The 12,296-nt window shown below is 29.7% G+C and overlaps 2 protein-coding genes across 3 annotated transcripts in view; both read right to left on the reverse strand.

Annotated features, from left to right (window-relative positions):
• The window catches only part of LOC123014687 (frizzled-2), a 48,474-nt gene extending 43,742 nt beyond the window's left edge, over positions 1-4,732 (reverse strand). The window contains exon 1 of one of the 2 annotated variants that reach the window (XM_044413918.1): positions 4,597-4,732. The gene's annotated coding sequence lies outside the window, so the exon portion shown is untranslated. The remainder of the gene's footprint in view (positions 1-4,596) is intronic. The other variant, XM_044413919.1, reaches the window with a different exon arrangement.
• A 1,789-nt stretch (positions 4,733-6,521) lies between these two features.
• LOC123014688 lies at positions 6,522-7,231 on the reverse strand. Its single transcript, XM_044413920.1, has 4 exons — positions 7,147-7,231; positions 6,947-7,090; positions 6,722-6,892; positions 6,522-6,676 (listed from the first exon to the last, which is right to left on the reverse strand). The coding sequence occupies exons 1-4, from the start codon at positions 7,213-7,215 to the stop codon at positions 6,530-6,532; spliced, it is 531 nt and encodes a 176-aa protein (XP_044269855.1). The 5' UTR covers positions 7,216-7,231; the 3' UTR covers positions 6,522-6,529.
• Positions 7,232-12,296: the final 5,065 nt, after the last annotated feature.

Raw genomic sequence — 12,296 nt, forward strand, 5'->3', positions numbered from 1 at the left:
CCATTTAAAGCGGCATTTACTTGTTATCTTAGTAAATAAATAACTAATTAAGCATTAATTATAATTTTTTTAATTTAATTTTAATTTTATAAAGTTGTGAATTTTTAAAATAATTTGTTTTTTTCTCAATTGAAAGTAAAATCGCTAACTGAGCTTCATTTCAAACTAAATATACTGTTAAATAAGAAATAATGTTTACAATAGAAAAGATTTAGTGTTGTGGTTTATGGGTTCACCCTCTAAGGGTCCGGGCGGTTTATTAGGAGGACAATCTTTTCTACGCTAATTGTACATACGTATATGAAGAATGTCCACTATTGCGATCTTCAAAATTACAAACAGACAACTTACAGTTATAAACTTTTTTGCGACAAAGACTCTAAATTATAACTACGAGTATATAGAACGAAATTCTCTATATAAAAAACCCAAAGAGAAAAAATTATTAAAACTAAATCAAACACAAAACATTTTTGTAGCACTTTATCATTTACCACATATGTAGATATTATAAAAATCAATAGTTCAAAAGCAAACAGCGCTTGGTTCCACACTTTTTGCTCACACTGTATAATATGGCTAAGAAGTTTGACAAAAAAATCGTGCAGAAAAAAGGCATCGTTTCGATGGCTGCAAAAATCTTTTTATTTTTGTAACAATTTTTATACATTTTAAAAATTTGATACATTCTTATTATTGCTTATTATTTTAAATTTATGGATGAAAAACAATTATAGCTATTACACATCGAGAAAAAACAACTTTGAAAGATTTCAGAAATGAACTTTTTAATATTAAGAAAACAGAATAATAAAAACTGTAAACTCATAAACTATTATTGATAAAATGATAAATCTAAAAGCTTTTCAACCACAGAATAATTTTATATCTAATAGATTTTGCACATCATGTTATACATCTTTTGCAAATACTATTAGTCTTTAAATGTTTACTTAGCATTTTATATAATTTTTTAAAGAATTATAAAGAAAGTTTTAATTATTTTTCTTGTCGGTATATTCAATTAATATATGAGTTTATTGTAATAGAACGTGTATTAAAACGTCAATTACATTGTTAAAAACAATAATTCAAATGACCAAACTTCATATTTTTAAAACAGCAATCTTTGTTACTACGTACTACTAAGCACTTTCACAAGTATATCGTTGATTATGACTTGAAAAACCATGTCCAAATTTCAATTCACGTTAAATTGAGCATGAAACTATACTCCAAAAGAAGTTGTCACCACATTTCAACGCTGTTTATGTACGCTTTTTGGGTTTAATTTTTATTACAAGAAATATCAGTTGAAGTAAAAATCTATTGTCAGTAAGTTAAAACAAAAATCGAAACTAAAATGTAACGTTTTCATTGAATACATTTCCCCCCTTGTATTCATCCGAAGTAGCAATTCAATAATAGATAACGTTTTCACATTTATGGAAAGCTGCATTGGTACCGTAATTCGACACAAATCCGGTAGAAATGATTCGATAACCGGTAGCAAGTACCCTATAAATAAAGGATTGTACACAAAAACCTCCATGTAATACAACACCTGGATTATAAAATAAATATGCAGTAGGTCACGATAAAATACAACTGTATGCACAATCAATAATTTTATTGTATTTAAAAAAGAGCGGTGCTATAGAATCTCAGAGAAGTATGTACTTATTTTATGGAAGTCTTTCAGAAATGATAGACAGAATTATAAAGATAAGGCGGTTCGTTTAACAAAAGTTTTTATCAAACCGATGAGTCCATAAAAATATAAATCATAACTGAATAGTCTATATGTACAGATTATGTTTAATAATATTGAATAAATATCGTTAAAGCATAAAAAGACTACTGCGTACAGTGTTTACATTATTATAAATTCTTTATTGTTATAATATAATAATGTTTTATTGCTGATAGTAATAATCATTTAAGGCTAATAATCAGATTTCTCAAAAGTAAGCAGTCTAATTCATTTTTAATTACTTTTGAAATTAATGGACAAGGAAAAGAAAAATTTTTTAGACCAGTTTTCATGGTTTAAAAAACTTTTCCCTTGCCATTTTCCTTTCTTTTTCGCCAATGACGCCTTGGAATTTGTCGATCAAAGCGAGCAACCCGCATATTTGAGATTTTCTCAGGACCCATCTTCGGTTTCATCATCAGGGAAAGAGTAGCAATAAGTGATGCAGTGGACTATAAAATATTGTCCCGAGTGCGTTTAGGAATGTATTCGGTCATCTCGCAACCCGTACTGTGGTTCTTATCAGTCCCGGACTCCATCAATCACCCGGAACTTTGACCTCGTACCGGAACTTACACGTGTGCCACATTACTGGCGCTAGCCAATAGTGTCGCTAATGGTGACCTCCCCTTTTGATGTGCACTAAACTGAATGTAGAAAGCCATTTATTTCGTCTTAGCCCTGGGTCTCTGGCGAATTCTTACAGGTGGCTTCTTATATTTAATAAGCACAAAATTGGCATCAATGTATTGATTTCTATAAACAAAGTTAGAACTACGAGGAGTTGGTGAAATCCAACACCTAAGTTTCGAAACGTGATGTTATCACTTAATGTGTAACTTATTTTATACATTTTTAATAATTTAATGACTTGTACTTTGGCAACACGCACAAAGTTAATCTATAACATATTGCGTGTTTTTTGGGGTTTCTGAAGTTAACAATGCTTGTGTTATGGAAATTTTGTTTTAGCAAAAATTAACATTTTAAACCTTTGAAAGGATTTTGAAAATTTTATTTTTGTTTTTTTCCATTATTAAAATTGTAGAAATCAAAGACAAAATTGCAAAGGCAACATGAAAGATTTCAACAATTTCTCCGAACGTTGGATGTATCCACAGTCTGGTTGTTCAACTGGAGTTTAATAAAACTGGCAATTTTTCAATTCGTAAAAGTAATTTAGAAGTTTGCAAACATTCAGCGTTTAAAATGATTGGAACACGAGCAATATTTGTCGAGACTAATTTTGCCGATTTAAATTATGAAGCAGTAAATGGAACGATTGAACAGTTTCAGTTTAATACAAGCCTATGGAATTGTAATAATGACTGAAATGCGGCAATGACTTGCTTCTTACGAGTTGAAGTTTAAATTTTGGAAGAGTTTTTTATTAAAAATTATCAACAGTTTGTGTTTGTGTGAATAAAATATCATCATTCAAATTCAAAAATAAATAAATACAAGACTTGTATGGTTTTCCGTTCCTTACAAGCCATAATTTACTATTCATTTTATACATAAAAATTATCTATTTAATGAAAAAAACATCATTAAGTAATTACAATTATTTTATTGATTAGCACTTTCTGTGCTACATCGTTTTTATTGACGAGCACTTTTGTGTTTTCCTATCACAAAAATTGTAAAACAAACCTTGAGTTGTTAAATGACTTTGATAATTGACAAGTTGTCATTTGAAAAATATTTGTTTAATGTTCTAATTTAATTTTATTACAAAGTTTATTTTAAGGCGGCAGAAACAAGATTACGTATGCTTTAAAATTTTTAGCAAAATCACATTTTATACTTTTTTTTCTTCAACATGTTTTTTCCGGATTTTTAAAAACATAATGGGTGATTTTAATAATTGTGCAGAAATTTCAAAAGAGAAAAATTTTAGTAGAAGGCAAAAAGTGCGAAAATAACTGAACTTGTTTTATCTGAATGTTTATAGTTTCTGGGATATGGAGTTTTAATTGCCAAATAAATTTAAATTCGGCCTTAGACTTTACCAGCAAAAATTAAAAAAAATATAGTATTTGAGGTTAGCTCTTCAAAATCTATTCCATTGTTTAAAAAAAAACTGAGTTAAAAGTAAAAAAAAAACTGCCACAGATTAATGTGCTAATACTAAAAACAATAATAAAAAGGAAAAAAATTCGCGTTAAATTTTTTGTACAGGATACCACCGAATTTCATTACTTTAGATGTCACATTTATAAGGCACAAACATTTATAAGGCAAGTTGAGCTTGACTTTGTTAGACCTGTACTGTGACTATAAAGTTGTTGAAAAATTGGTGTAACAAAAAGTAAGTAAAAGTAGTAAGTGTACCTATAAAAAGTATTTTGCAAAATAAGAAAAATTTTGTCATTTTTTGTTGTAGATTTTAACATTTTTAATAGTCTTCTTCTAGTAATAGCCGATGGCTGATCTCACATCGAAGTTTTCGAATTTTTATGACTACAGTCATAACTTATAATAAAATACATATTCAACATACTCTAAGCGTCTTAATGAACTAATAAAACTACAACATTTTAACATTTAACAATGTAATATTTACATTAAAAGTACATACAAAGCTACCATACAAAAATTACTCGGATTAATAAATATTTGATTTAGCTATTCCAAAAGTTTCATTTTTTTTTGCTCTATTAGTAGTTAACCATGCCTGATTTGCCTAATCATCAAGTATTTATTTACCTGATTTATGTTGGTCGTATAAACGATTCCACCCGGAACTATAAAAATGGTAACGAGTTTACCGGAAGTGGCAAATAGGCGAAACGCCGGCACATCGTAACCTCTTCCGCAAGGATTTAAGGAAAGAAACTCACCCGAGGATAATCCGAATGATATAAAATAAAGACAATTGAAGGTGTTTCACGAAACTCTTGCTAACGACAAGGTCAAACATACATGAGGTCCATATCCCCGCACCACAGCCGCACCAGAGAACGACACGAGATACCGTAAACAAAGCAAATGGCGGAATCGGTTTTCCACGCCGCGACGCCGACGGATCGATACACAGACGTAGCTTCGAGCAGACCAAATAAGTGGAAAAGGCTGGGGTGCTAAATCGGAAAGAACTTTGAGAAATATTTTGCTGTGCTAATACAAGGGACACATGCGTACAGGACGAGTGCAGGTTGATGTTGATTTTGCAGGGAATTTCATGATTTTCGTTGCCTATTGCCTTTAACCTTTTTCATTTCCTTCTGCTTATTCTTCTGACTTATCGCTTGCTTTTATGTGAGGTGACAGACGATCTTGTCTTTCGCGATTTAACTACTGGCCTTAAAGCATTAATGAATACTTAAAACAAATTGGATATTTATTAAACTGTCCTATAAAGGAACTATTTACAGCTAATAGAATACCACAAGTTTAATTAAAATATTCCAATAATCTGTAGCGTCCCATAAATCTTTCACGAATCTGAATTTAAATGTTACAGTTATGACTGTATTAGTTAAATAGTCAATAAAATAGAAGGAACTAATTGATAAATACGGAGGTATTTGATACAATTTTATTACAACCCCGTAAATTAATACTACTCGTGGTAATCACATTTTTATGACCACTAAATTAGCGCTCACTTAACAACATGATAACATGGGCTGTGGAACAAACCTTCATATCAAATATGCGGCAGTAAATTACTTTAACAGTAGCTTTAACAATTATGCACACTTTATATTTGTTTATTCTTTCATAAAATGTTAATTGATTTTGCACGCATCCTGGTCGATGAGTCATAAAATGGGTTTAACAAAAACGATATTTTGTAGTTTTAAATCTTATTTAGAATGATAGAATGTTAATAAAACTGGTAAAAAAACATAATTAATTGTGATAAAATGAAAAGAACGTCTTGATGTTTAATTCTACTGATTTTCAAATTCGCTGAAAACAGATGGTTAATCGATAAAATTCTCTTACAATAAAGAAGAGTTGGCCGGTGATTTATTGGCTTGCTCTGCCACAAGTCGAAATCTGTTTTCATTATTAGTTTCAGCAGATTTTTCCAGATGTAATTGTCCTTTTTATATTTATTGTGATTTAGTACTTTTGTGGGATTTAAATGGATGAGTTTTCTAAAAGAATTAAATAAGTTTTGCCTTAAAAACCTGAAAAATAATTATTTTTATGCTGCTTATACAATAAGTGAATACTTTATAATATGAATATGGCATTATCAACAGAATTGATTTATGAACAAAAACACGATTAGCCCGTCACACCAAACTTTTATTTTAATAGCACAACGCGTTTCGACCACAAAGTGGTCATCCTCAGGTGAGAATAAATTGAGAATAATTGAGTTTTATTCTCACCTGAGGATGACCACTTTGTGGTCGAAACGCGTTGTGCTATTAAAATAAAAGTTTGGTGTGACGGGCTAATCGTGTTTTTGTTCATCGTTTCCATACCAAGAAGATCCAAGAAGAAGAAGAATTGATTTAGTTAATCAACTCAATATTTTGAGAAAACTTATTTCTTCAAACAAAAGTGAATAGAAAAGTTTCTTAACATTTTGTGAATTCTTTAAGTATACCACCTATAAATATTTTTTCGATTTCAGACTCCCTTACAGTAAATGGCACATTATATCTTTAGATATTGCTATGAAAATGGTTCTAAATGTCTTCTAGCAGATTTACTTAGTCAGAAATAATTGTGGGTTTATATACGCACGAAAAAGCCTTCTTAAAAGAATTTACTGATTCACATTAAAATACATGTTTGTTTAGTGTTATATTTTTATGCCTGGACATCGACGTCTACCTCGAAACAAAACATAGGTTCTTCACCATAAACCGTCACATCGAGTTTATATCTCCCCACCATACCAATTGGAACGACGACATCATCTTCATTTAGTTCAAAATTTTTCCATTCATAGGTGCCCTAGAAGAATAGATAATATTTGTGTTTTTATATTTAAAAACTTGCTTTTGGCACGACACATTCTTCTGCAATTTCTGGATTTGACGCTGATCTCGCTTTATCCCAACTTTTTGAAAGAAACTGTTGAATGTAGAAGCAAATATCACCTTTTTTTTCGTCGTAGTTATACTCCCATTCGTCTTTATCTTTATCATATTTATGAAGTTTCAAGACAAACTAAGACAATAAAAAATTAAAATACCTTACAAACTAAATTAAAACGTGTACTACAGTAGCATCATCTTTTATGTCAGCATCCGGCAGGTCCATTGTGAGGTCAATTTTTTTCAATTCTCCATCAAAAGTTTGAGTAATAGATCCCTTGCCATCTACGGATTCTCTACATTCAGTTACTTCAATCACATCTATTTTGCACTAAAATACAGAACAAAATTACGAAAGCAATAAATTACAAAGTATATATTATGAACCTGACATCTTTCTACTAGGACAAATAACCAGAAACAATAAATAAAACTCTTTGGAATAATAGATTCCATAGTGCAACATACAAAATTTCTATCTTTTTATTTGCGACTATTTAATGATTTTATTTGGCCTCGAAAGTTGTAATTTATACTTTACAACAAAACAAATCCTTGTTAAAAATGTTGACATGAGTTTTAACTAGGTACAAGAACATTTTTAACCTCGTACCGGAAATATCAGACACACTTAACAATCTGATTATATTTATGTTTTGCTTTTTTGTTAAGTGAACTTGCGAAGTGAAGTAATATTGACATTGCCATTTTGATACTAAAATCATAAATTCTGAACTTATTGTAGAACTTAAAGCAATTTAAAAGTTTTGTTCTTGGAGTTTAGAGCAGACAACCTGCATTTTATGAGATAATGTAGTAAATTAGCAATTTGTTATAATAAATGTACAAATGGAGACGGTATACGATTTTGCTAAGATTCGCCTTACAAAATATGAGAATAGTAGGGCTTGCAAGGGTTTAAATTACAAGACTAATTATAGAGAAGTAAAGTTGAACGAGAGACCATATACAAGGTGCGCCAGAACTCGCGCCCCAGAGAAAAATGCCATATAAGGTAAGATACCAGGAACATGGAAAAAATGTTAAAAAAATTTTATCTATAAAAATTTCGAAGTTATGTGGGTTTAAAGTTTGCACTTTGACTCTATTTATTTCAGTTGAAAAAATAATTTTCCAAGTTTTTTGCTATAGACTATTAAAAGAGGAAACAAGGAAGCTGTATCCTAAATTGTAACTCTGTTCAATGTTATTTGTGGCTTTTATTGGCAAAATTTTTGTCCCTTTACTAAATAATTGTAAAAAAACATATACAAGATCATCAGTATCATTAAATAGATATAAAAAAATGTCAAATGTCAAAAAATATATGTCAAAGTTTTTTGACAGATAGAATTTTTTAAACATTTTTTTCATGTTCCTGGTATCTTACCTTACTTGAAAATTTTCTCTGGGGCGCGAGTTCTGGCGCACCCTGTATGGGTACAGAAGAAAAATGTTATAAATAAGAATGTTTACTGTGTCTTCAAACTAAAAGAACTGAAAATGAAATAATATTTGGCTGTTTATTATAATAAACGAAATAAATGTAAATGCATACTGTTTTTGGTGTGGTGTCTCCATTGAAGTGTCACATAAAAGTGGGTAGGAAGTCAGGTGGGTATAAGCGTAGAGGTATGCATAAAACCACAGGAATCAGAGACAACTTTATTGCTAAATTAAAAATTAATTAAGTACCTAAAATTAAGTACCTATCATCTGTAATTTAGCTAGTCACCTTCACCTTAAATTAAATACGAGTAAAAAAATACTGTCCTTTGAAATTGTCTTCTATAATGATTATCTTTGATACAACTATAATTTACTAATTATACTGTTTTATTAATTTAGGCCAAACTAATGGTAGGAGTAACCAGCTTCAGTCAGTTACAATTAAATTCCATTATCGTTAAACCTATTAAATATTCCTGGACGTATTTTCGTTTCAGTGCAACTACGCCCAAAGGATGTCTATGTCTTTGGGGTTCTCCTTCAGCTACGCTCTTCTCGCCAATTCACTCCCAAACATTTGAGCAGTAATAGGGTACTCGTTTAGAACTAGAACTTTACATGGTAATCTTTTTTATTCATTAATGTACTTACAATTTTTAAATCGATTGTGTAAAAAATTCTTTTTTCACTAAAATTACAAATAAAAGTATTATAATTACTTAGTTTTCTAATATCTGCGAATGGTAATCTCGAAAATAATGCTCTTGTTATGCTTGATATATTACATTGTCTCAGTTAACGTATTTTATTTGTACAATCAAAATCGTTCAGACAAAATAGAAGCTATGCAATCAAACTGGTTTGTAACTTTGAAACTAAGTTGACAACAACGAATATTGTAGAGATAGAAAAAGTAAGATTTAATTTTTTATTTGTTTTTAAGAACATTATTTCAGTCATAGAAACGAATAATGTTACAAATTTGTTTTGCTTTAATTTTTGTTTGTTGTGTTGCAACAAGAAAAATCAATACTCTCAAATGTATCTCAATCACGTTCGTTATCAGTTGGAAAATCAGAGATTCATGCACATTGTAATGTAATTTTGGTACCGTTTGTAGTAGCTTCATGTGAAGTGACATGTCTAACCACGTTATTATTACTCAATCTACACATGACTCACAGTAGCAATTATTGTAATTTGCGAGCAAACAAGAAGATGCCTGTAACAACTTAATTTACTTATTTGCCAATAATTTAATGATTATTCTGCATTCAAATCTCTCGAGAAACCTTTAATCTCTCGATATGATAATTAGTTTAAAATTTATTATTTACATAAGAGTAAATAACATATATTTATGTTAATCTGTTATTACGCAAAGGCAAGATGTTTACAAAGTGGTTACAATAAATTATTATAATAGGAAAATAAATAAAATTGTTTAAAAATAAGTTTTTTTTATCAATATTTAAACATTTGGTTCAAGCTTTGGCAAAGATTCTTTATTCTATATTCTAAATTATGATTATATTTTTGAAGCAATATTTTCGTTCTGTTCTTGTTAATTTTAAACCGATTATTCACTCATTTCTTCCACAAAACTTTCATCATCAGCTGCTTTGTATTTTATATGTATTCCTGTTACCCTTCGGCGTATTATTAGTAAAATCTTAAATCTTCCTGCACTAAATACAGAAGCAATTCATCACTACGAAATAAAACATTCCTCGTTGGAAGATAAATGTTTAGTAAAGAATACTTTATGACCCTCCCACATATATTTATACAATATTCCGACGCTCTTCCCTTAGTTACTCAACCCCTTATACAACTTTCAACACTACTTATCTAAGATTTTAGGAAAGCAGACGCATAAAGCTTTCGTCAAATACTGTTTCTCATTCAGTATAAAGTAAATAAATTCCCAGCCCTAATCAACTATGATAAGAAAACTGAAATGTAATTTCCGCCAAATTCTAAACAATGTTTGGAATTGTTGGTGAAAGCATAAAGCACTACAAGTGTTTTGTTCGACAGCAACGCTGAAACCTATTGTACCTTTTGTTCTAATAAACTATTACATTTGCTGAAACTGGGGATATGTTCTACAAAGTGGTGAAGCATGACTACTATCTGTACTGGGAAAACTTATGATGGCATTATCGATTCATTTGTAGTTAAATTTTGTCTGCTTACAGTTTGATTTATGAATAAAATTCTCGTACTCGAATAATAAGTATATTCTGTCTGATCGGATTGTCTACAAGAAAATATGCACATATTTAATCAAGCATGGTATTTGATGGATACTCATGCAATATATTGGGTGCTGGTGTTTACTTTAATCCGGGGGTGGGCACGTGCTTCTGGAAGCAATAAGATTTGACATGTTATCCCCTGGGCTACTAAATAATGGACCCCGCCTAGACCTCCTCTACACATTTTTTCTTTACACATCATGGGAGAAAAAACAAAACGACAACACATCTACATTTTATTCCAGATGAAAGTAAAAACTCGTTTAATTACTACTATACTTTAACTTAAAACTTAAAAAATTCTGCTTTATGTTTAGGTGTTAAAGTTTTGTTCGGTCTATGTTCGAATAAACGAAAAGCTTGAATTTTTGTAACGCCGCTACTGCTTGAGTAAACTTTAGCAGTTAGTTAACTCCGAAAATTTATACTTTGAATAATTCACATCATCTCGTTTGAAATGTCATTTGTCCCGCATCCTTTTTATCTTTACTTTAATCTAATCAGTCGGAACATCAATATTAGATTTTTTCATTTTTTCAGCGTCTGAAACCAGTAGACATTTAATACCTACCTGACTCTAATTAATTATTGAAATTTAACCGTTTTCTTATCGTGAATAAACAGAAAAAAATGAAATTAAGAGCCAATTATATTGGCATTGATCAAAGATAGTTTTCAAGTACTTACAGTAATGGACAGTGAATTTCATCCACCCAATTTCTGTGAATTCATAAAAATTCACTGTAGTCTGTGCTTTATTGTCATGATAACTGACATTCAAATACGTATTGTCCAATTTAATCAAATTCGAACATGCCAACAGTAAGTGCGTTTAATAAAATAAAAATTATCTCTCTGGTACAAGAAGGAATGTCTCAAAGACATGTCTCTATACTTTTAGGCATACCAAGGACTACCATTTCAAGGGACAAAGGTAAAAAGCAGCATAAAGCATCGAGCATTCCGTCAACATGGTTAGGAAAACCTAAAGACTAATATACACTTTTAATCTGTCAGGGAAATTGGGTGGACGAAATTCACTGTCTATTACTGTACACAGTTTTTTAAAATAACATTTGGAATTTACATTTTTTCCCATTGACAAAATATTCATTAGTTTAAAATTAATTAACTAAAATAATTAAATTCTATTTTTTTTATTTTAATTAATTTATTTTAATTAATTTATTTTTATTTGGCATTAACAATGTAAAACAAATAAACTTTATTTTGTTTTTAATAGTTTTAATCTATTTTAGTATTCTAAATTCTACATTTCTTTCTATGTATGTCAGAATGTTGAAGAAATAAATGCCATTTTTGCGCTATACATATGTGACCAACAATGCAGCAGTCTAATAACTGTTGCAGAAGTTGAAGAAGAAAAGTAAATGAATGGTATCTAAAAATACCATTCTTAGTTTTAGTTTACAATTCACTCTATGCAGTTAAAATATGATTTGTATAACTATTTATATTTTTGTTGTAAAAAGTTTGTGTAAAAAATGTGCGAAATACAAAACCTTACTTTTGTTGAGTTCTAAATATGCATAAAATTATAATATTTAGTTATACTTATCTTGCTATCTTTTATTAAATATAATGAATAAAAGTTAATGCTACAAACATAACAAATGCTATTTATTTATTGCTCATATTATAAAATTTTCGATTTTTCGAGTAAACTTAAAGTATTTAGGTAGTTGGTTTCATTTATTTTAGAAAAATGAAAAATGTCGTCTTAAAGATAAAAATAGTATATTAAAAAACAAGTGTTGCAAACACTCTCACTCTTTTTGTGATACGAGTGTTGCAATGTACGAGTAT

This window comes from Tribolium madens, unplaced genomic scaffold (assembly GCF_015345945.1).
Source record: "Tribolium madens isolate multiple individuals breed KSU strain unplaced genomic scaffold, Tmad_KSU_1.1 Scaffold_97;HRSCAF=244;Tcas5.2_LG3a, whole genome shotgun sequence".
Taxonomy (NCBI): domain Eukaryota; kingdom Metazoa; phylum Arthropoda; class Insecta; order Coleoptera; family Tenebrionidae; genus Tribolium; species Tribolium madens.